Source organism: Aptenodytes forsteri, unplaced genomic scaffold, assembly GCF_000699145.1.
Source record: "Aptenodytes forsteri isolate BGI_AS27 unplaced genomic scaffold, ASM69914v1 Scaffold172, whole genome shotgun sequence".
NCBI classification, from domain to species: domain Eukaryota; kingdom Metazoa; phylum Chordata; class Aves; order Sphenisciformes; family Spheniscidae; genus Aptenodytes; species Aptenodytes forsteri.
In genome coordinates, this window is record NW_008795018.1 from 10,045,188 (window position 1) to 10,070,830 (window position 25,643).

Sequence of the window (25,643 nt, forward strand, 5' to 3'; positions counted from 1 at the left end):
CCTGCAATCATTCTTGTAGGTTCTTTGGAAACTTTTCCCAAGTTCTCCAAAATAAAAAGAAATGCAAACCCCAAAATACCACAAACCCGTGCAATAACAAAATTTAGTTGAGAAGATATTAGTGTCATTAAGTATGACACCATATTTTATCTTCATAGCAGCGTATCAGACAGAAATAAAGATAGTACCAGGATAATTATCAAGATACCCAGCCTACAGTTACCTTGTTCTATCTAAACTTCCTAACATTGCCAAGGACTTGAGTTTCACATTCTGTCTGTACATTTTAAACTCTAACAGAAATTTAACTGCAGCAACTAAGACACCTTCTGAGGAAGTAAAATAATAAATATACTTGAAAGAACACTCCATAGACCTATGCAGCTCAAAATCTAATCCACAAGATGAGGAATATGCAAACCAACAAGTTTTTAATAATGATGCCATATTTCTCTGGAAGCACTGTTAAAAAGGCCTGTGTCTCTTAAGTAATTAAAAGGAGATTAATAATTTAAATAAGCACATTAATAATTTAAACAATCGCAAAAATGCCATTTAATATGCCAAATATGCTGTGATAGAGTAGACTATATCTGCATAAAATCAAATCTATTCAGCATGAAAGTCTTTTTTCTATTCAGTATTTTAAGATAAGCACATTAACTTTGCCCAAACTATCTTTAGCACAGGGTTCCACACAGCTGTTCTGCTCAGAGGAGAAATTTAATACATGAATGGAGCAGTATCAAGACTGCACATTTGACTATAAACTCTGAACAAATGAACTAGTAGGTGGTTCACCCACAAGGGACTATGTTTGTTTTTTCCTTTCGTTTTGTGGGTGTGGTAGGGATAGGGGAAGATACAATGCTGGGGCTTTCCTGAAAAGTTATGGAAAAAGGAGACGATTAAAGAGGAATGCTGCTCTGAAGTGAGAGTAACCACCACAAAACTGGGCAAAAGGCGCTCCTGGGGTTCTAAGTAACCTTCAGTTTACTGGAGAGAGGGAAGATGACTTGAGGATTAGGCAATTCAGTTTTTTTATCTCTTTTTGTTTTGTTAAGAATTTTAATCCTCAAATACTTCCAAGAACAAAGAGACCATTTTTAAACTCCTTCACCAGGTTCTGTTTCGGGCTTTTCCTAATGTAGTGTTCCTGTTCATAATCCTGTTCCTGTTGAAGGAGTGAGAAGGACTACAGACTATACTGGAGGACTTAAGATATCTCAGATACTAATCTTAGGATCCAAGGTCCTCTACCCTATGGTAGGGCACATAACAAAGTTTGAACTTGGGGGTGTACTTTATGTTTCTAATGTAGAAACCATGACTAGTTAGACTATGTAACTGTGTCCAAACTCTGGCAAATAGCAATCCATGTGGATCAGACTGTAAATTCTTCTTCAAAGGCAAAGCAAATTAGAGCAAGAATTGGTTTAGTCAATTGAACAGTACATATTGTCATGATAACATAACCCAGTTTATATAATTAAATGGGGAACTAGCAGTCTAGTAGCTGGATTCATCTAATAAATCATATCACAGACAGTGAGAAATAGAATGATAATTTGTGAAGAAACACAAACCATGAACTTTCATGATGAGTTTAAAACCAATTGATTTTACAGTCTGCACTTAAAAGCTGCAGCCTAGCTCCAGAACCACAATTTAGTCTGCAGTGACTGTGATTCTTGCCGACATTATAGTCTGCCTGGATCTTACTGTGTGACCCCATTTGCTTCATGCTCTTGAAATTGAAACTTTTGAAGAACTGTGTCTACCTCTAATACCACTGTATAGCCCCATTTGGGGGCATGAGGCAGAAGACTCCTTGCTCAAATCCCTTGTAAATTTGAAGTCTATGTTACCTGGGTTTCTCAAGCGCAGAGAGACAGAACACAAAGAAATAAGCGTTTCTGTGGATAATGTAATTGTTCTTTTTTTTTTTTTTTTTTTTTTTTTTTTTTTTTTTTTTTTTTTTTTTTTTTTTTTTTTTTTTTTTTTTTTTTTTTTTTTTTTTTTTTTTTTGCAGTATATCTTGATATAGGCAGTATATCTTGATATAGGTCCAACTGTAAGCACTTTATAAATCAGTGTAATAGACATAATATTTCACAAATGTGAGTAAGCAAGCTTGTAAATACCAGAAAATTAAATACGTTGGAAACTGGTTACTAAACTTTTCTTCTGTTCACCATTTCTCTACCAGAAGCAACCATTCTCATGTTAAACAATTTTATGTGAGTGTTTTTCACCAACTTTGCCCAAAAAGATTGTTAAATGCTAAATCCTGGTATCTCCCATTTTCTGACATGACATGCACATTTGTCCTCTAATGTACAATAATGTTTAAAAGCAAATGGATCTTCTTGGGGAAGGCTAGATAGAACAACTGTGACTGAAAATCCCTGTAGCCAGAATTTATCAGGCAGCTGGATCAAACAAGTGGCATTAAAAAAGAGAACAAGAGAAAAGTACAGAGCCCTTTGCAATTAATATTTTTGTTTGTTTATCAAATCTAAAAAGAATTGACAATCAAGATAAAAGCAGTATTAACATAGACCTAGGAGACAGCCTGATATTTGTTTACAAATCAATCGCATCAAAAGAGGCACTAAATCAATCATATAACCATACAAATAAAGAAAGATTCATTCTAGTTGACAGGAAGAGCAAGGCAGTACCTGTGTGTAATTCAGTTACCGTGTACATAATTAGCTGGGTCTGAGTATAATTCAGCTAGCAAAGACCGCACGGTGGCTTGCCTCCCTGGTGAAAATCAGTAAGTGTGTAAATAATTTCTAGGGACACGTTGAAGACAAACTGCTAGTGTGGAGCTTGTGGAGCTGTAACAACATGGGGCAGAGAAGAGAGAAGGTACAGGGGCAAGATTCAGGCTGTGATACTGGAGGTTAAGTATCAGTATCTAACAGCAGCATCCTCTTAACTCCTCTCAGTACTAAGCAGGGGACCAGAGAGACAGAGGCTTAAGTTATAGCACAGAAAATGGCATAAGGAAGATGAGTTTCCATTCATTAGAAGCGCAGAAAACTAGGAAGGATGATCTTTGTACTAACAGAATGAAAGAAGTGTTGGCTATTGGAAATAAAAAGACACTATCTGAGCTTTTAAAGAGGGGACTAATGAAAAAACAGAAGATAAGGAGGAGCATCCAGTGCTCAGCTGATAGTGCACAGCTAAGGCTGGGGAATTGAAATGACAAATTTTAAATGAGAATTTTCAGACAATATCTGGAAACTTTACAGAATACAATCAGTGTAACAACGTAATACCACAGAACATATTATGTGAGACTCACAGAGAAGTTCACAGTATTGGAAGTGTGGTGCTATTTACCTTTAAATAAAAAAACCCAACCCAAACTCACAGATAAATAAACTAACTCTATCAACAAATACCAGAGAATCCCAGTGGAATACAATTCTGGACTTAAACAAAAAAAAGCTTTGGTGACCACCTGACCAAAACTGTAACAATGAAAGTGACATGCTGACCATGAACAGAAATGTTGCAAGGGCACAAGTCACAAAAATAAAGGGAACTTCAGTGACTGCGTCTCCCAAGTATATTGAGAAAATGCTATGCTAATATATGATGCTTAAATTAAAATTTCAGACTACATAAGTGATTGAATAATAGACAAAATAATTAGCGAACACATGAGAGGAGAAGCAACTCCTGACTTTGTCCAGAGTAGTCTACAAGACCTAATTCAAAATGTTACCATCGAAGAACCACTCAATAACAATTCCCAAAATGTACTTAGATTCACCATTCCTGCAGATGCAGAAAAAAGACAAATAATCCGCTGCCTACTTTCAAAAAGTGGTACTAAATAAAAGTGTGGAAAAAAATTCTAGAAACATCAGAAGAATCTGTGAAGGTAGAACAACGGGACACAATCATACGGGAAATAAGAAGCTGAAGTTGTCTCCAGATGAAGAATATGTAAAGAACAAAATCTGGAAAAGGTAAATGTAAAATCACAGTGAAGAAGGCTCTGAATGGTTTTTGAGCAGTATGCCAAGTGCATAACAACTCAGAATAAATCATTTTAAAACATCACACAGTAAAGCTGTCAATGTGTTTGTAAAGTCGGTCGCTGGACAAAGTGCAAAAGCAATCTCAAATAACATAAAGCAGAAAAGTGATATGAATTGTTGGAGTCCAGATTCTCTGTGGATGTACCGCACATGCTTTACGAAGGAAAGTCTGTTTCAAATTGAAGTCTCAGCACAAGAGGTTCTAGAACAACCTGTAAACCAAATACTAATATAAATACCCAGCACCAGATGGTACTTATTCATGAGTCCTAATGGAACTCAAATATGAACTATTTATTATAATATGCAACTTATTGCTTAAATCTGTCACGGTACAAGATTAGAAGGTGGTAAAAGTAACACCAATACTAAAAATAGCTCCAGAGAAAATCAGGAAAGCACAGGGAGAGCGTCAGTTTTACTGCAGAGAGAGGTCACCAGTGAAGTCCCACAGGTGCTGGGACCTGACTGTTTACGATATGCAGAAGTTATCTAGAAAAGCAGGCGAATAATGAGGTGATAAACTTTGCTGATGATACTAAGTTAATGAGTGAAGTGTAGTCTCAATAACCATGAAGTTATACAGAGAAGAAAAATAACCTAAATTTTACATATAAATGCTGAACTCCGAATTAATCGTTACCATTCAAAATACAAATCTTGATGTTATAATAGACAGGCTTATGAAAATGTTAGTTGTTTTTGAAAATGTTAGATGTCTGTTCTTGTGTTCTTTAAATTAAATTACCAGCACAATTAAATACTAGTCCTCATTACTTGGTATAGTTAAAAAATAAATTTGGTGGGAGACCTTCAAAGTCATTATGATTCCCAATTACTCATTATTATCCACTACTTTCACAAACATTAAAGTAATTTCTAATTTGTAAAAAGGTAATTATCTTTAAGTATGTTAGCACAGATGTATGGCATCCTCTAAAAAAGCTGGGCACTGTAAAGATATCAAACTTGTTCTTGAAACATGGACAGCGTTTCCCAGTCTCAGCTACAGAGCAGAATAAAAAGAGCTCTAGTCTTCTCTCAGGCAGTTATTTCACTTCTCTTTACACATACAGGTATGCCTATGCCTACCTTTAAAACTTTTTCTCCAGTGTTACAGTCTTGTAATTATTTCCAATTTTTATAAGCTTACACAAGTCGTCTTCATGCTGAGGAGTTTATGTCATGAAGTTAATATATATGTAATCAATTTTTTTCATTGTTCTCTACAGACAGTGTACGTTTTGGGCTGTTTATCTTTGCAATTTTTCCAATTAATGAAAAATAGAATTAAAAAGTTATTTCAATATACTGTATCAGATTTTTTTCTCTGAAACAGCTTTGTGAAACACCGTGTGTGTCATTTACTAATACCAGTATATAGACTTGTGACTATATATGAACTTTTACCTCGACACAGGTTTTCATCCCTGAGGCAGCAGCATAGTGCAAAGGTGTATTTTTTTTGTTATCAACAGCATCAATGGCTGCTCGTTCATATTGTCCTTCATCCAGCTTTGCTCCCTTCCACTTCAGGATCATTTGCAGACAATCTGCTCTTCTGCAGTCATCTTCTGAGGGTCGTGTCAGGCGAGGATGAAGAGCTCCTTCTGAGATCATGATCTGAGGTCCCATACACAGTAAGTGCATAGATGTCTCATTGTGCACATTCCGTTTATTTGGGTTACCATCTCTAACAAAAAGGAAGGTTCTGCAAGGGGGAAAAATGGAAGAAAAATAATTAGCACACAATTCCACTCATTTTCTTGAAGTGGGAAGGGTCTATTATGACAGCTCTTTTTTCTTCTTGCCAAGATTTTTATTAGCCATGTTAGTGATAAACATTCTTAATAGATAATTTCTCTTAGGATTCAAGAGCCAAGATCTGGATGAATTACTGAAATATCATTAAGTACCATATATAAGTACTTTGTCAGTGTATGACATAAATTTTAGTTGGCAAAGTTTATTCTAGAATTCTGTGTTGTATTGCAATAAATGTTATTAAGTCACAAGATTGATGAAATAGATACTTTCTTTTTTCTACTCTGTGTTCTGAATAGTAGTGCATTTGGTAGTTTGCAAACAGATAATGCTAGAGCAATTTCTTAAAAATTCATTCTCCTTTCCCGTATCTTTAGTCAGATGTCAAGGCAGTACTTACTACTTCTTGAAAACATATGAAATAACTTTTCCTGCTAGCACTACATGCATTGAGGAAAGACTATTTGCTTTCTCGCTCTAGAATATATGGAAGTGCAACGTAACACAAACCCTCACCGATGCAGATGACAGAGGCTGGCAAGAATTTAAGTCTTCTCTTGAATGCTTTAGAGGCAGTTCAAAGTGGACAATAAACTATACCGGCAAAAAGGACCAGCTCAGGAATGAAAGGGAAACAACAGACTGATTCCTGGAACCACAACTCTGATTCCTGACAGCTCCTGAGACAACACAGCTCTCTGCTGCTTCTTGCCAGCAAGGAATTATAGAAGTTACAATCCAGTTCTGAAATGGAAGAACTGAGACATATCATACAAGCCCTATGAATCCAAACTTGCTTTAGCCTTTTGAGGTATACTAAAATAGTAATTTTTTTCTTAAGGGAAAGTGAATGGTAGGAAATGGCAGAGAAGAAAGACCGCCTCTTTGTAGGACTGGGGTCAGAGAGAAGCAATGGTGAAAGAACTCCCTGTGAAGGTAGGAAGGACAGTTCCCAGAGAGGTAATACCAGGCTAAATCAGAAGCATGGCACATACGTTCAAGAAGTCACTGCAGAAACACTTGCACTGTTCCCATAAGCCCCCTCACACGTAAAACCAGCAGAAGTCACTGTTCATCTCCTCTCCAGGCTGTTCCCTGACTCCGAACAGTTTGCAAGTATGAAAAAAACAGTTATTCTGGAATCCTTGTTAAGTCAATACAGGGGACCAGCTTCCACCCTCCCTGCCCTCACCCCTCAATCACTTTCAGTTTAAAACAGGCAACTATGCCACCTGAAGGCAGGCACTGCCTAAATACAAACCCAGACCATACTGCTCTTGGTGAACAGCGGAGAGCAGAAGAACTTGGTAACCAAATTGACAAAAGAAAATGTTATTTACCTCAGTTATTGCCTGTGCTATCGTTACGAGTCTAAATGCCACCTCCCCTTTCCGTTGTCCCTGAATACATCCCACCAGGCACTACACAGTATGCCTTTCTCTCTCTCACAGTTCTCCCATGCTTTGTTTAGGACAAAGAATAATCCTGAAACTATTTTATTAATAAAGGAAGAGGCTATATAGGGTTGGTGTGGAATTTCACTTTTGGAAATTATTGAAAACAGACTGGACAAGTATTTCAGTAGAAAAAATTAGGCACAGCTGATCTGGTCCTGTGATGGAAGGATGTCTTGATGATAGCCATTTGGTCAGCCGGATTTCCGTCCTTTCTTCCCTCTGAAAATCTCTGAACAGTTTGAGTTCAAAATGAAACTTATTACTAAAATACTGTTCTTTTAAATAAGGGGTAACAAAGTATTCAGAGGAAAAGATAAAAACAAAACAGTCTCCTCTTTGTTGCCCTATTTTGGCAGCAAAAATGTTCCTTAGAGAAATGTCTCTTTCATTCCATGGTAGATGATATGATAGATCCATTTGTTAGGAAATATGAATATGCCAAACTTGAGATTAAAGATGTTGCCAAAAAAGTGACAGCACATTTTGTTTGCTTGGGTTTTTTTTGTTTTCAGAGGAATGCTTCACAGCCAATTACATGCAATAATAAGACTAACCAGTATCCATTATCCAAAATGAATTTGCTTGTTTGAATTAGCTTTACATAATATGATACTCAAGACAGAAAGAAAGGAGGGGAAGGAAGGTGGGAAAGAACAGAGAGACAGGAGGAGGGAAAGGAGAGGGAGGGAGGGAGGGAGGGAGGGAGGGAGGGAAGATAACTCATCAGGGGATGAGGAGATTAATTCTATAGAGGCTTTGATATGAGAATGCTAGATGCCTTAGGTATGAGGTTTTGCAGGTACCCACCGCAAAACCTGGATATAGAAAATACAAGGCTAAATCTAAGCCATCTTGGTCTCTGTGAGATGTAACTTTGGAGACTCACTAAAATCTGAGCTTCTCTACTTTTGCAATAAAATCTATTTTATTGTACACCAGTATCTTTTCTTCTGTTAACCCCCTTTGACAATTTCATTTGTTATATTTTTACTTCAAGTAAAGATCACCCCCAACTTAGCCTTCAATGCATTTGTAAACTGCAGTATGAACAGAAAAATGAAAAGTTGTTCATTTTTCAATTCAGAGTCCTTAAGTCAAGAATAAACAAAGTTGTTTTTTTTAATTTTATTACTCCCTCCTCCCCCTACCCATGGCATTTACTATCCACATGCCTCCTAATGTTCCATCCCAAAACTCTTGCATCTTCCTTAAGAAAAAAAAAAATAGAGATCACAGCACTGGGAAGAAAGAGGCAGCGGCTAAAGATTGTAAAAGACTTCATCTGTGGCTCCTTTTTCAGTAGGTTTTAAAACTAGATAACACTGATGTTCAAGTCAGTAGGCCTAGCTATTTCTACCTGACGTCTATGACACAAAGTTTGTAAAGGTAGCAGACATCTGTTACCTTCAAATTTGCTGTGGAGTAAGTAGAGAAGAAAGGGTGATAAAGAAGGGGCCAGATCCCTTCTGCAATCACTACAGTGGACTGCCGTACAGTAGCAAAAATACCAGTTTTTTGAACGCAGAAGCATTCAGCAGGAATCCCTGAGGACACACAACTGAGGAAGCATCGAGATTAAAGGCTTCAACTGGCACAAAGGCATAGCACCAAGCTCACAGTACGAAGCTAACAGAAACGATTCAGTATTGCAAAGAGGGTGGACTTTGTCTTTCACATCAAGTGCCTGAACTCTATTTCAAAGTTCGCACTTAGACTGTGTAACATGCTGGATGGCTGCACTAATTAGACCTGCATATTTTGAATGTCAGGAGAGTCCTTTGGGTATTTGTTAACCACAGCTTTTCTTCCCACTTCGAGTTGCTTTATATTCAACGTACCGATTCCTGCTACTTCTCTAATTCAAAGTAAAATGTTACTTTAAAATTCAGTGAAGAACTGTCTGTGGTTTCTGTATGACACTGAACCAGTACTTGAGTTTTCTGAATTGCAAGGAGACCTTCATTGTCTCCTCCCAAACCAGATGAAGTTTCTCTAGTATCTTCAGCTATCTAATCATTACCTTCTAGGCTTGATAATATTATAATGTACATTTCTGTTTTCAATATTTAGCTCTTTATCATCAGTGGAATTCCATGCTGTGGTATTTTAAAGCATGTGATTCACTCCTGAATCAGGTTACAGTGCATCTGATTTCAGAATAGCACAATGTTTTTGTGGTGACCCATGAAAGCCATAAATCAGACACTTTTTCTTACAAAACAATATTTTACACACAAAAATATTAATAAACTCTGCTAACATAATAGCAAGGTTAACTGAATCGTATCAATTAAAGAGATCATCCTGCCTACATTCATCTCCCTCCCTTTATTTTTTAGAAAACCGTACTATATTTTTCTCAACAACTCTGACAAAATTCTCTTTAATAATCCCAAACTATGGGGATTTCATCCCTATTTGACTGACTATATGCTGTAACCTATTAGTTTTCCATTACTAAGACTTATGTAGGTTTATAGAAGAACCTTTGTAGAATACACAAATGCTGAATGGATACAAATGCTCTCCCATAGCTCGAGGTAGATATTTCATCTTATTCTTAACAGTTCAGTGATGAGATGGTTCTGCCCTAGGCTGAAACTCTATGCATAAAAGTAGGATTTGAAGGCTGTCAAACCAGTACACCTTCTTAAACCCAAAATTTCTCTCTAAAGGGTTAAACGATAGTATAAAAGGTAGCTTCAGTAGTGAGTAACTATTAGTATACATTTTTTCCACCATAAAATTAAGCTCTTGGGAAAAAAACAGTAAAATTCTTGTTTTAAGAAGTTATGTATATCCTAATCTAAAATGAGAAGTGCTTACGTCCTGCCTGCTTGCAGATTCTCTGTTCTTAAACAAATAGAAAGGCACCTTTCTGTATTAACCAAATGATGAAAAGCTCTAGGATGGATTTAAATCTTTTGAAGTGTCACTGTGCTGTTTTACTATTGCTTCATTGCACAAAGAATATCCCTACTCAAATAAGTCTATCAGCAAGGTAGATTTTCAACCCCTGCAGCAAGATCCAGCAGATTTTTTTTTCCAAGAGAGAAATCCAAAAATCCTCCCTAGAAGGCTATTCCCTTACCTAAGCTCAACATTTGCCCTTCTGTCAAAGTTATCTGCTAAAAAAATGTCCAACAGTCTCTAATTATGTTGAAAACTTCAGTAAGAACCATATGCAAATTTTCAAGAATAATTTTGTGGCATTTGTAAAAAACACTGTTGGGCTTGGGGAAAAATTAGGTTTGATTACTTGTTCTCCTTGCTTGTCACGCAGCTTCTGTGTCTTATAAATGGGTGTGACAAACACCAGAGCTGCCAAAGGCAACCAGCACCTCACTCTGGACACATAAATGGGCTTCAAAGTGCCACAGTATTCCCCCTTTTTCTCTCTTTAATCTCTTCCAAAAGTCAAAGGATCAGCTCTTCAGTGAAAGGGGAAGTCAAGCCAACGCTGAAAAGCCCAACTGAATCCATGACTTAAAGTTCAGAGAAGATGACTAATGTCCAAAAAAGGGTAAATTAATACATTTTACATCCACAAATTCATTATTCGACAGGGCCCCATTTTTACCAGTGGTATGTGGTGCCTAAGACTTTCACAGAGCAGTGCTATTAGACCCCTGCAACTTGGCTCACAACTTCAGAGGTATAAAAAGCTAAACTTTGCCTAGAAATGTACTGATAGAGTGAAAATATGCATTGCCTATAGGAAATAACACTTAACCACAAGGCAGCCAGACTTTACTCTAGTTGCAGTTTCCAGATTTTGCTTCAAGCTGTAGCTCTTTGCAGAATGCAAACTTGAGGTGACAAAAGCGTGAAAAAAGTGTTGAAAAAAGTGTCAAAAAAGAAAGGGCTGTAACATTCACACCTACTACTATCTGTATTTGCAGAAAAGCAGCAAGAGACTCAAGATCACAAGGCTGTGAACTTGAATAATAAACAACTGGCACATTCTCTCTCTCCAGGAAATTAACGTCAACACAACCATTTCTTCAGGTTTTAATAAAATTTTTCATGTTTGGGGCATGAAAACCACCATATTTACAGTCTCTTTGTATCTCTAAATAAATGCTATATATTTATAGCTATATGTATGTATACACACGTGTATATATAAGTATGCATATAAAAACATATGAAAATGTACTTATGTATAGAAAAAACAAAGCCAAAATAAAAACTAGCGTAAAATGAAATTATAAAGGTAGTTCTGACAGCTGGAGACCAAAGCAAGTCTGAATCTGCTCAAAGACTTACTGATTTTTGAATGTAAAACATTTATGTATACTATATAAACTACACAGCAAATTGCACTGTTGCTTTAGGCAAGACAAGTAAGGTACTAGAAAAAGGTGAGCTGCAGCAACAAGGTAAACTAATCTGCACAGGGTTCCCTTTCACAACATCCCCTCTGGTCCTTGGGTTAGATAGTCCATGTAAGTCCAGCTCGCTATTAAAAAAGTTACACTGTGAACTCCAATGCAGGCATAAACCTAAAGCTCACAGACTTCTGAGTTAAGAGAAGTATGGGTAAGCCATGAGTTACAAAAACATACAGGAGGTCCAAGCCCTGTTACCCAGTAATTTAAAACTCATATGCAATGAATCAATTCATACAATTATTGAATCATTCAGCTTCCAACACAGCAGGTCAATACTGATGCATTAAAACCTTGAATAATCATGGTTATTTCATTAACTCAAAGCACTTTTCCCCCCAAATGTACTATAACAAAACAACCACAGCGTACTAGCAAGCACTTGAAGAAATCTTTTTAGGCATTACTGACAGCTGTCTAGAAGTATGAGCTGGTTTAAATAATTTTGTGAAAAGTATTATTATTTACCGGATGTTGAAAGCCACATCTAGTAAAAGTAATTATTAATATTTTTATTCATTATATAGTGCTAGAATATTCTTTATTAGTACTTACAGTTTCTTCTCTCTTTCATTAAGATTCTTAAGTTTCTCCTACAGCCCAGGAATCTCCTGCATGCAGTAAAAACCTGGGCAGGAGACAGTGACTATTGCTATTCTAAGATAAAGAATCTGCTGACAGATCATTAACCATTTATCAAAGACAAAACACAGACTATTATCCTGACTTTTTATAAGCCTTAAATTCAGTTGGCCCCTTGCCTAAGAACTGTTACTAACACTACCAGAATTCCCATAAACACTAGTAATATCCTGCCAAAGTACGGAGCGAGGTTATACCAGTGGTCATTTGGGCCAACAGCAAAGGAAGCATCTGAGAGGCTGTCAGTGATACTGTCTCCACTTCTGATGGAAGTCTGTGAAGAGCTAAATCTTCCTTCCAAAATTTGAAGCCTTCACAGACACGTCAAGATCCCTTACAACAAGTACGCTACTCTGGCCTCCAATTCTGTATTTTTCCTGAACAGAAATGCCTCCCATTTGTTCCCATTCATATGACTCCTATCAAGTATGGTACATCTGGCAAAATGGGTTAAATCCATTTCCTGAGTACTCAAACAATTTCTGCAGATTTTCAGAGAAAACCACCAATTTGAGAACCAAGTCCATACTACGGCACATATGAATCATGTATTTTACTTAGAGCAATCTAAGGTTCAAATGGAAATCTTTGACTCTGCCAACATATGCTCTTCTAGGCCTGTTTCACTTACGGACTTAATGTAATGCTCACTACAAAAATACTGCCTAGAACGCAAGCACTGTCTTCACTCTCTCCTAAACTGGCTCTAAAAAATCTTTTTCACTGTATTGCTGTCATTTCACCTATGGTTTCCCCAAATAGCTTGTTTCCAAAAGACTATTAAAGTGATTAAAGGTAGGTCAGCACCTGGGTCTGAGTTCCAGTTCTGGTCTGACTCATGTTAACGTAGTAGCCCATCACCTAAAGACACCTAAGAAAGGTCTTATACAAATATGCATCAATGAAGAACTTGCTATTCTCTTTACTAAAAAGATGCAAATAGGTTGAAAAGTTTCTTTGGTTTAGTGGTTTTGTGTCAGCTAATATGATTAAGTACGACCTTCTATAGATAGATAATTATAAATCATGCTTTATATATGGTTCCTATGCCTGTTAGGAGGAACAGCAGCACCAAAACACAGAATTAAACCATTCCTGATGCAAAAAGGTATCAACAACATCCTTAAGTTATCCTTAACCAGAAAACTATTGTATTTATTTATGAGCGACTTGAGCTTGGCCTTCCCATAGACAGTGAGGAATACTGTTTCCATGATGCCATGCCACTTCTGGCTTTTATTTCAATATTCTGAGTGAGATTTCAAAAGAAAAAGAACTGAGTGCCAAATTAGAAGTGGCTTCCACTGGAGCTGGCTGCTTACCAGTAGCTTTTGTCACTATGAAATTCCTTTTGTGAGGAAATGGCCTCAAGTTGTGCCAGGGGAGGTTTAGATTGGACATGAGGAAAAATTTCTTTACTGAAAGAGTGGTTAAACATTGGAACAGGCTGCCCAGGGAAGTGGTTGAGTCACCATCCCTGGAAGTATTTAAAAGACATGTAGATGAGGCACTTAGGGACATGGTTTAGTGGGCATGGTGGTGTTGGGTTGACGGTTGGACTCGATGATCTTAGAGGTCTTTTCCAACCTTAATGATTCTATGATTAAATGTCTTCTATAATGCAAAATCTGTTTGATTCTCATCTCTGTCTCTGGCCTTTTCTTCTATACATTTCTTTACAGCTAGAACCAATTCTCGAACTTAGATGTCATCCTTCCAGCCTTCTCTCCAAATCCCTCCTTTGAACACAGTTTTTTCCAAAAAGACTATCCACACTGAATTCTCTTCTCAGATGACTGTGAGACTATTATTTTTAGATTAGTTTCAAACAAACGTCAGATGAAATAATAAGCATGAAACTACCAATGAATGGGTTCATCTCCACCATTTAAACGCATAGCTTTTTATCTCTGCGCAGGGACCATTATCTACGTATTAGCTTGTAAATCACCTAGCAGTGTATGACATCTAGTATTGATATTTTTTATATAGCAATAATGATGAAATTACACAGCAAATACAACAGGCTTTGCATCATTTCTATTCTTTCTATTTCTTAAAAACTATGAATGTTTTACAGACATTGTCTCATCTTCCTCTATCCCTCCCTCCAGAAAAATCCTTTCAATCCGTATGTTGCTTGATCTTTATTGACACTAATTTGTATTTTCCTTAAATGTCTCAGTGAAGTAATTTTATCACATTTAAATTGAAAAAAATGACAAATTTAAAAAATCAAATCATCCACAGTCTATATTTTGGCCAAAAGGAAAACTGGGTTTATATACAATGTCACTGAATATTTTAGCTGGATATTGCATTTAGCTATAAAACTTAATTATTTCTGATAAATTTACTTCTGTTTATCATAAACTGCAAGTGTCTCAGTCATTATTCTGCTAACTACTGAGCCAACAGATCTCTCTGGTAAGGAAGCCACGTGTGCCTCTAACCCCAGGGTGAAGTTAAGCCATTTGACACAGTGATTCAGCAGTTACCATCAAGTCGACAGAGTCACAAACTCTACCTGGTAACAAAATTAGTTGAAATAAAGATTCAGTCATTGTGGCTGGTGAGGACCAAAGCTCTACTCGTCTACAACACAAATATAATTTTACTTTGCCTGTGGTAAAATGTTCACAAGGGTTCTACTAAGGAGAACAGACAACACAGAATAAGAAATCTTTAATAGTGTACTGCCTTAATATATCTCATCTCACCAGTCACTAACGAAGCGATTTTATTCTGCAGTATCTGATTTCCAAGGAAAGAAAAATAAGAACAACGTGGGGTATTGATGATTGTTTTAGTAAGAGCATTTAAACAGTGTCTAAACATGTACAGGGAAGAGCACTGCAGCCTAAGGTTCCCACTTTTCTAAAGGGTGCAGAAAAACCTAGCAGCAAGAAGAAGCAGTAACTCAACATATCTTTCATATTCCAAAGTATTTAGTAGGTGACCAAGCTATATAAAATAACTAATCTGAAAAGGGTCTTACAGAACCAAAACCCAGGTATTTTTCAGCAGCTGAGCAGAATGACAACAAAACATTCAGATAAACACCAGTGCTCGTGCTTGGATGGATCAACGCCGCACTGATCGTTGACCACAGACCACGAAAGTGAAACATTTAACACTATATCACAAGCAGTATCTCCCACAAGTAGCATTCATGTCTGATATTGTAAAACTGTGAAAGTGTTCAATTTACAGCTTTGCAGGTGTTTACTATTTGATTTTAAACTACTTAGCATATTCTAGGACGAGATTCATCTTCTCAGCTCTGGAGATTTACAAAGCAGACAACTACAGCTGATCCAGTTCTTTTAGATTCCCTTTATAATCAATGGGAAGAAACATAAAATATTTTAGGGTCAACTTCACAATAAAATGAATTGTGCTGTTGCCTTCACTAATTATTCTGACTAGCTCTATTACCTAGGTCTACACTGACTATAAAGGAAGTCTAGCATGAATAATTCCAATGCAGACATACTTACTTTTATGAATAAAATTAACTTAAATAAAATTATATTCTAATATTCCATTTCTCTGTGTAATCATTGCTAATTAAAAAGAAGCTTGTTTGTTGTTCAAAAGTGAATAATCTAGACAATGTCATTCTAATAAATTATTCAGATGAAATATTATAATATATTGTAATATTTTAAGTTATTAAAACAGGACAGAATTCTTTTGTTGTGTGGGAGAAAGGGAAAACAGTTAGGTCGATATCTTTTACACTAAAATCGGAAGTCAAAACTTTTAAAAACTACTTTTAGGAAAGAAGCATACGCAACTATTATACCTTCATAATTTTTTTTCCCAAATGAGCTGTAAAATTGCGTGGAAAACATCAAACGAATTTTATCATTCAAAGAGTTACCATGAAGAACAACAAAAAGAGAAAAAAAAGACTCCTCCAGGATTTTTGAACAACCTAATGAAAATGTCCATACATTCAATACAAATTTCCTTACACTGGGACCCCATTGTTGTGGTTAATAACTCCATTTTTCCCATTTGCCCTTATTAGACAAAGAGCTGCTATTAACCTTCTTATTTTTCTTTTGCTCACATTTATAATGGTATTACAGTTAGGAAAATAATTTAAAAGGGAACACCAGTCTTACTGGCAAAGCATAGAATAGATTTTCAGAAATTTGATAAAGAAAGAATATATCTTGTAGCACCTTTCTGAATATTTCAGCATGCATGATTTAGGTCAATTTGGATCTCAAAGTTCAAACATTTACAGAACTTCTGTCTCAGTCAAAACAGTGCAGAGTGAAGTACCCTGAAGTAGCCTCTTTTTCATTTGCATCTCCAGAAAAAAGACCTGTCTGAAATTCAGAGCAGCTTCAACCTTATCAGAAAATAATCAACTACAGCACCTCTCTAAAGCCAGAAGATCTGCAAAGAAGTTAACAGGGTTTTCTCTAATACTTCTCCTTGACATACATTTTTGCAGCACAAAAATTCCCTAATATCCTCTCAACTTGAGAAATCATGTTCTGAAAAACAGTCTGCACACATCTCCCTCCAATACATCCAAAACTAATTTTCAACATGACTGCAAAAGGAATAAAACCCAACAAAACCTGACATGGGAAGAGACGGTCCCAAATGTGTTGTGACCAATGCAACGCTCCCTCTGACGTCAACAGATTTTCTGTCAAATTCATCCTATATAACATATTGGTAATCTCAATACACTTTCTTTGATTGGATTACAATTGCTTAGACCAGCCCCTACTGGAACCTCTTAAACAGCCATAAAAACTAGATTAGATAAGACTGTAGCCTACATGGACCTGAAATTCAAACCACCACTTCTTTGATCTTCTGTCATTCTACTGTTCTGTCATTCTACTGCAGTGAAAAATACTTCCCAAATTATAGCAATGAAACAAGAAATACTTCCTATAGCCAGATCCTGGGCACATTTACCAATGTTTCTCTCTGGCTAGTTTAGCTATGCCTTCAATGCCAGAGTTCCTTTACTATTATTACTGATAGGCAGGCATCAAGAATGTTGAGGTATTTTTTTTGAAGTTTCAGCATTCACCTCAATTTCCAGAATCCTCTGTAACTGGAAACCTTTGTTTTTCCTGTTCCAGAAAAGAGTCAGCTCCATAGACCCATCCTGTCTCCCCACAGCCCCATGTTTCTGTCACCCTCCCCTCCTCCCCCCTTTTCAGCCCAGGACCAGCAGCAACTTCTACAAACAATCCACTTTTGGCTTGAATACTCACAAAGTGCTCAGACGTAACAGTATGAAGCACACAATGAGGAAAACCTGTCATTGATCCAAAAAGCTTCCCAGCAAAGCTACAACACTGAAAGTCATGCCACAACATACATTGCAAAATGACAGGTTATCTAAGATGTTTTTTTTCCTTTCAACCACAAGTAGTGTCCTTGTGATTTCCAGCCACCCCATCTCAGCCACCCTCTGGAAAAGCCTATTCTCTTGTTGTATTTCAGGAATGGTTCACCAACAGCCAGACACCCGTGAAAAACTTTCCAAACTGATAGCAGTTTTTTCGAATTGAGCAGTCAGATGGTCTCAAACGTACCTTAGGATTAGGCAAAAAAAGCCTGAGTGCATCGGAGGTGCTTGATCATCTGAAGACTGCGTTTTCTAAAGAAAACAAATTTCCTGTGTGCTCTTTCTCTGTAATATTTTTACACCCATTTAGTGAATGAAATTTAAACTATCCTCTTGAATAGGAATCTTCTGTCAAGACCTTCATTCATAGGGAATCGTGATAAATGTTTATGGTGGAATAAGACCGGTTTGTATGTTGTACAAAGCTCTCAAAATCCATCTGAGTGCTACGTATCTTTTATTATTATTTTGATGTTTTTGAGTGCAATGTAATTTTTTTCTCTTACTTCCAGAAGTCTTACCTATCACCCACTAGAGACTACCTAATTATTAGCTTGTTGTGAACACAGTCTGAATAGTGACATCAATATAGTTTTGTAACACAGAGATGACATTTCTCAACTAGAGCTGTTAACAACCAAGGCAAATTTCTCTCAGCATTAGTTCTGAATCTAAGCACTACCAGCAGATGTCTAGAGACCGTAGCAGAAAATCACTGAGTAAATCACACTCGAATTGTTCCTGTGGTATTTACAATATAGTCCAATACAGAAAACTTGAAATGTTCAGTTCTTTCCTTCCAAAAGGGAAAGTAACCTTCTCATGTTTTCTGGAGAGATTTCAAGGCATATATTTTCTCTTTGTACCTTTCTATTTTCAGTAAAAGGCCCCAGACTGTTAGGGGTTGGCAAAGATGGTAGCCCAAAGCAGGCAAGGCTGCTGCGGCTCCATGTCCCCAGATCCAGCCAGTAGAGAGGCTGGGCTGCGTTCCCAAGAGACACACATGGAAACTTACATATGCAATACATATATACATATTGGTCCACACAGATGTATGTGGACAGAAACACTCAGCATGAATGGTCAGCATGACCACAAACAACACTGGCGGCCTCATTGTGTTACCCTCTCTAGGCAAGCAGGATGAAGGTCTGCTAGTAGGAAAAATATACATATAAACAATGTTGATCCCTTCAGTAACTGGCCTTGGATGCTGTTTATCCCGTAACTGGTGCTGGATGACCTGGACCTTCCAGCTACCTTGCACACACATGTACTGCAGATGCCCAGTAACCGGCCTTAGACACTACCAGTACCTGGCCCCTGGATTCTCTCATCTCCAGTTGCCTCAAACAGGCCTCCTGGCTGACCTGCTGACTTAACAACTACTTTGAAACATGGCTCCCAGGCCACTTATCCTACTCGCTGGCTAGTCCAGCTTGATATTCACTAGCCATTACACATTAATATATGTACTGACATACACATGCACTCTGGTCTCTCCAGCTGCTGACACCCCAGTCTCAGGGACCCCTCTGTCATGAGGTCCCCACTTCAGTTGCTGGCACTTAGACCTCCATACACAAACATGCACACAGCAGAGTCCCGTCACCCAGGAAAATAATTAGCAGTAGAGTTTAATGAGAAGATAGGACAGACTGTGGTGATCAGGCATGGTCAGACAAACATCATGGTCTGACAAGCCACCCATTTCCACGTAACCGGCCCCTTTTAGCCCCTGCTCTATTGACCGAAGCGTGTTCCTCCCCAAACCACCTTGATCTCTGTGGTGGGTTGACCTTGGCTGGCTGCCAGGTGCCCACCCAGCCACTCTCTCACTCCCGCTCCTCAACAGGACAGGGGGAGAAAATATGACAAAAAACTTGTGGGTTGAGATAAAGACAAGGAGATAGCTCACCAATTACTGTCATGAGCAAAACAGACTCAACTTGGGGAAATTAATTTAATTTATTGCCAATTAATAACAGAGTAGGATAGTGAGAAAAACAAAACTGAAAACACTTTTCCCCCATTTCTTCTTCTGCCCAGGCTCAACTGCACTCCTGACTCTTCTACCTCCTTCCCCACCAAGCTGCGCAGGGAGATGGGGAATGGGGGTTGTGGTCTGTTCATAATGCTTCATCTCTGCTGCTCCTGCCGCTGTTCCGCTGCTCCAGCATGGGGTCCCACCCATGGGATACAGTCCTTCCAGAACTGCTCCAATGCGGGTCTTTCCCATGGGCTGCGGTTCTTCAAGAACTACTCCAGAATGGGTCCTTTCCACAGGGTACAGTCCTTCAGGAATGGACTGCTTCAGCGTGGGTCCCCCACAGGGTCATAGGTCCCACCAGAAATCCTGCTCTTGTGTGGGCTCCTCTCCACAGACCAGCTCCTGCCAGGAGCCTGCTCCAGCATGGGGTCTCCACGGGCTGCAGCCTCCTTCAGAGCACATCCACTTGCTGTGGTGTGGGTTCCTCCACAGGCTGCAGGTGTATATCTGCTCCACCATGGACCTCCATGGGCTGCAGTGGGACAACCCGCATCACCATGGTCTTCACACAGGCTGCAGGGGAGTCTCTGCTCCAGTGCCCGGAGCACCTCCTCCCCTCCTTCTTCTCTGGCCTTGGTGTCTGCAGGGCTGTCTCTCTCACATTTTTTTCACTGCTCTCTCACAGCTGCTGCGCAGCATTTTTTACCCTTTCTTAAATATGTTATCACGGAGGTGCCACCAGCATCACTGATAGGCTCAGCTTTGGCCAGTGGTAGGGCTGTTTTGGAGCTGGCTGGAGCTGGTTGTGTCTGGCATGGGGCACCTCCTGATCTCTCCTCACAGAAGCTACCCCTGCAGCCCCCTGCCACCAACACCTTGCCACATAAATCCAGTACAATCCCCTTCTGTAGACTCGTCCTGATGTGTGTCACAGCTGGGACACGGGTGGACGGTTCTCCTGTGACAGCAGTGGAGCAGGGGGCTCCTCCCTTTGATGAGCTTACCAGGATCCCCCGCCGCTCTGCCTCTGGGCTCCCCTGTGCTCCTGGGGATGAGCCCTCCTCCATCACACAACCTCACCCAAACCCTAACTATATAACCCTACTAACCGGACAGAGAAAATGAGATAGCTGTCTGTTACAGGGAACTGCTGAGCACTATGTAATAACTTCTGGCAACTTCAAGCAGTGCTCTGAAAACTCGTTTGTGCTAATTAGCTGCGACCAGCAGTTTTTGGTTTTTAAACATTAAATGTTCTGTTAAAACAAACTAATCTGTCAGGTAAACATTATTTAGGGCTGCAGACTAAAAAAGTGATATGTTAACTGAATGCCTAACCATTTTCCATTTTTTCTTTCAACATTTCTAATATACCAAAGCTTTCTATGATACTCATGAAAAATTATCATAGAAACAATCCTAGCATTTTAACATACTCTTGCTGAATCTTGTGAAGAGAAAAGACATTAACAGCAAATTTTCAAATTTTTATTGCTCCATTATATACTAAATCCAGTTTCTGGGCTGTAAATGCTGGATGAAAGGCGCAGCAGCCAGATGACTCAGACAACTGCTGTAAAACAACTGTGCAGTTCAAAATCGTTGAGAAAGTTTTGTTGGCTTAAGTTTCTGCCAGTAGACTTCATGCTGGATTATACAAAGTTTGTCCAGGTCAGGAGTTTTGCTTCATGACCCTTTCACCTCTTCTCCAGTTTCTTATGTCTTTACTGCTGAGATCGCTACACCAGGGTGTCTCCAACTCCCTTTCATTGCAACTCGGTGCCTGTACTTTCACCGTGTCTTTGGACAGTCACCACCAGCCATACATCTGGTAACAGGCAGTTTGTTTCTTTGCCTCAGTATTTGGTAATAGCATTGCCAGATAGGTTATTTCTGAACATCCCAGAATATCTCTCTCAATATATTCTGTTATGCAAAAGGTATACTGACAACTGCATCGCACTACTCTATTTTGAGAAGATTTCACACAGTGAATCGTAAAACACGTCAGTTCATATCCACCTACAATAATATAAATATCAGCCTAAAAAGAAAATTTGAATGATATGGTATACATATAAGTAACATCTAGAGTTTGAACTACAAGTTAGTGTAGCTACAGATTCCCAAACATTTAAAATGTTTAATAAGAGATAAATATAAAATATTATAGTATTATGAATATCTTGTAATTGTAAATCTCTCTCAAGATACAAACAGATTAAAATTAATTTATTTTTAGCTACTGTACTTCATCAGTAAATCAAAGCATTCATTTTAATATTCCATTTATTTAATCTCTGTCATACCCAGAACTTTCTGTATCAAAAGGAAGAGGCTTAACTGGAAATCACTTCTGCCCTTTCTACTATCAACTTTTCAAACAGACACACTGTAAGTCTGATATTTATTCACTCTTACTACTTTGTTTAGATAAAAAGGCTACATTTTTGTGCAGCATGTCTTAGAGAGGAGTTCTGAACACAGCCCTTAGAAAGACAGCAGAAAAGTAAATAGTAAAAAAATCTCGGCAAATTACTCCTAGCAACAGTAACAATTTTAACAGTCCAGGTTTCCAGAAGCAGACTCTAGCAAATACTAGCACCTTCATTATGTTTACTGGCAAAAATTGTATTGCAAATCTTGGACTCAAACTAGAAAAAAGAATGATTCTTTTGATCATTTGTTTGCAGTGTGTGCAAAATAAAACTGAGCTGTCCTGTGAGACTTAGATGCTAAAGGTCCCATGCAGCTAGTAGTAAAATGTCATTTCTGAATTACCTTTTTTTTTTTTAACACAAAGCAATTATTTGAGATCTCATCATAATGGTGCAATATGAATTAACTAATGGACTGCTCAGCAGTCAGTAATTATGACTCCATTTCTTTCCATATGTGCAAACAATTTCATATATCCTTGTTGTTTCAATGAGGCTATATTTTCTTAAGAGATATTTTCTTGAGAGAAATAACCTGAAAATCTCAGAGAAAAAAAATCACACAGAAAATGTAAATAAAAACTGGATGCTATTTTAAATTAAGTTTAGCTACATTTTTCCTATAATTCAAGAATCAGAAATGGGGGAAAGTTTGGGGATATTAAGAAACAAACAAACAAAAAGATTCAGTGATGAAATGAAAACATCAATTAAAAATAGAAATATAGAATACATGAAAGAGAAAAATATTTAGCAAAAATCAAGATAAATGAGAAGTTATAAAGTATAAAAAACCATTAGGTGAATCTAAAACACTGAGGAAAAATTTATGGTGGGAGGCCAGATAGCCAGTAAAGTTACAGCATATGAGGAACAAAACAAACCTTATGAATACCACAGGCCCATCAGTAGATATAAACACAGAGATGAAAAGAATATTAACAATAATACAGTTCAGTACGTATTTCCTTTCTGTTTCCTAATATAAGGAAGAGGATATTTATGAAATTCTCTTTTACTTGCTACCTACTGAAGAAGAGGTTTAGCAATGTCTACTCAGTACTAGCTTCATGAAATACTAGACCAGAACAGCTTGTACCTGCGATGCCTGGACATGGATAAGATGTTAATCTTTAATTGATCTTAGAGCACTGACAAAAATACAGAAGAATGGAAGTAGCTAACATTAGGGATTGCCGTACACGTTGACTGCGTCAATAATAAACTTACTCATTATCAAGATATTAATGTTCACTGTTATTATCCAAAATAAAAAATAAAAGCTGCCTGAATAACACAAAAATAAACATATAATGTGCCATCTGGAAGTAGATACAATCAGTATGGTATCCATTAGGTACGGCTTTACAAACAGATTATTTTAAGACAGGAAAACACATCAAGAACAGTGGAACAGTTGCTATTTTCAAAGAACCGTGGTATAGGAGTCTTCAGGAAGCAAGCTAAAACTGTCCAAGACTAATGTTACAAGGAAGAAACAAAGATACTAAAAATAAAATTAAAAACTGTTATACCAGTCTGTGATTATAGACTAATTTGCATGTTTTCTATTACTGCTTGAACATGTCACAAATTCTGTCTGCAACACACACATACACATGCACATATATGCGTACATATATGTGCAAACACGTAAAGTATTTATAACCTAGCTGACACTCTTGCATTTCTTAGGTCAGTTATTCACACCCAAGCAAAACTTCAAATCATACTTACCCCAGTATACGATTCATTCCATGCCTAGCAGCATAATGGAGCGGAGTATTGTGCTGGTACGTTTCTCCATATGAAGTATTTGGGTCAAGAGTTTCTTTTAGTTGAGGGTTGCTCTCATAGATTTGGCAGGCCAGGTTTTCATCTCCATTTATAAGAGCTTTGCGGAATTTGGTGGTTGTATTTCCCATGTTGCTATCCTAGCTATCAATGGCACTTTTTCCTCTCCCCTTCATCCACTTGTTGTACGGTTCTCTAACATGCTTCACAGCCTAAAAAGACAAACAATATTTCAGTTATTCTGTAAAACACTCTTTCCTAGAAGAATTCACCCAGAGCTACAGCATTGTAAGCAGGCACATGAAGAAGCACATAGGGCCTGTAAACCCTACTCCTGAATTGCTGAAGTCCTTCTAGGTAAACACCCACAAATTCCCAATTCTTCAGATTATTTCCCTGACAAATTGTGCCATCCGCCTGTGCAAATATTTTCACTACCCATATTCTTTGAACATACAGAAAAGAAAAAAAATGGCCAATATCCACCTGTATTGGAAGACAGGGATGAATACTGAATTTCCATGAATGAGAAGTGAATTAAGCAAGGAGGTAAAATTCTTCAAAAGCATACAAGAAAGCAGATGTCAGTTTAACTTTTACCTAAACAAGATCATGTAAAACTGTGCTTGAAGTACCTGTACTTGTGTAGGTGGGTGTAAACAGCACCCTTCTGTGCCAGCAGATGAACGCACATGAAGACAGGAGTTACCACGGCCCCATCTTAACAGTTCTGCCAGGCAGACTCTTTAAAACACCTAACCTCATTTTTAAAATGACACTTAGAGATCAACAATGAACGGGTCCATACAATGCCAGGCATTATACTGGTACTTGCCAACTGCTATGCTCCACAGCCTCTCACCTTTATCTGATGGAGGAGACCAGCAGATCGAGTTGCATAAAGACAGGGCAGACAAGAGAATCTCCGTTCGTGAGATGGGACAAGAGCAGCTTATCAGGTCATGCAGTCACAAAGAGCACACCACACTGCTTTCTGTCAGAGGGACAGACAGGGGACTCAGCACCAGGCTGCAGCTGGTAGCACGGTGAACCTTCTAGGGTGCATGAGTCATCCCATCCAGACTGCTCCATGCCAGACCTTTCATCCCACAAAGCACACACTGGGATCCAAATATGACAGGCACAGCAGGTTAGGAAATTGAGATTGATGATGTTGGGCACGTATAATCAGGCAGGGCAGGAGCTGCTTCATGCCCAGTACCTCATATTCAACTTGTTGGGACTATCTCAAAACTTCTCTTTCTACATTGGCTTTCCAGCACACCTACTGGTGCCCAGACAGCCTTATAGACAGAAGAAACAGAGGAATCCAAGGAGTCTAGAGCTGCAGAAAAAACAAGGGAATCAGGATGCGGATGCACTCCATGTGAAAAGGATTTGGGGAAACCTGAGGAAGAGATGCAATGAGATATTTTTGTTTCCCCAGAGTAGTCCTCTCACGAGCTGCTTTCAGCTACTGTTGTGAACTTAACTTATGTGTCACATTGCATCCCAGTCTTGCTATAGCTTTGCTCAGATCCCATTCTGCACGAGATCCTACCAGCGGGAGTCTTGCACTGTCTCCTCTCTACAGTTCCTCTGAGAGGTCATTTCGTGAAGGGGAGGGAAAAGATCACTTTCATTGTAATCTCACCAGTGCTGCCAGGGCCATTTGAGAAGGAGAGCAGTGGCCTTGGTGGCCTCCATTTTC

General features: G+C 38.2%; 1 protein-coding gene across 2 annotated transcripts in view; it reads right to left on the minus strand.

The window, feature by feature from the left end:
- Positions 1 to 24,139, minus strand: part of ANKIB1 (ankyrin repeat and IBR domain containing 1) — a 66,413-nt gene extending 42,274 nt beyond the window's left edge. For both annotated transcript variants that reach the window (XM_009275669.2, XM_009275668.2), the window contains exons 1-2: positions 23,876 to 24,139; positions 5,475 to 5,775 (exon numbers count right to left, since the gene is read on the minus strand). In XM_009275669.2, the coding sequence (XP_009273944.1) occupies positions 5,475 to 5,775; positions 23,876 to 24,063 (489 nt within the window). In that variant the 5' untranslated portion in view covers positions 24,064 to 24,139. The remainder of the gene's footprint in view (positions 1 to 5,474; positions 5,776 to 23,875) is intronic.
- Positions 24,140 to 25,643: the final 1,504 nt, after the last annotated feature.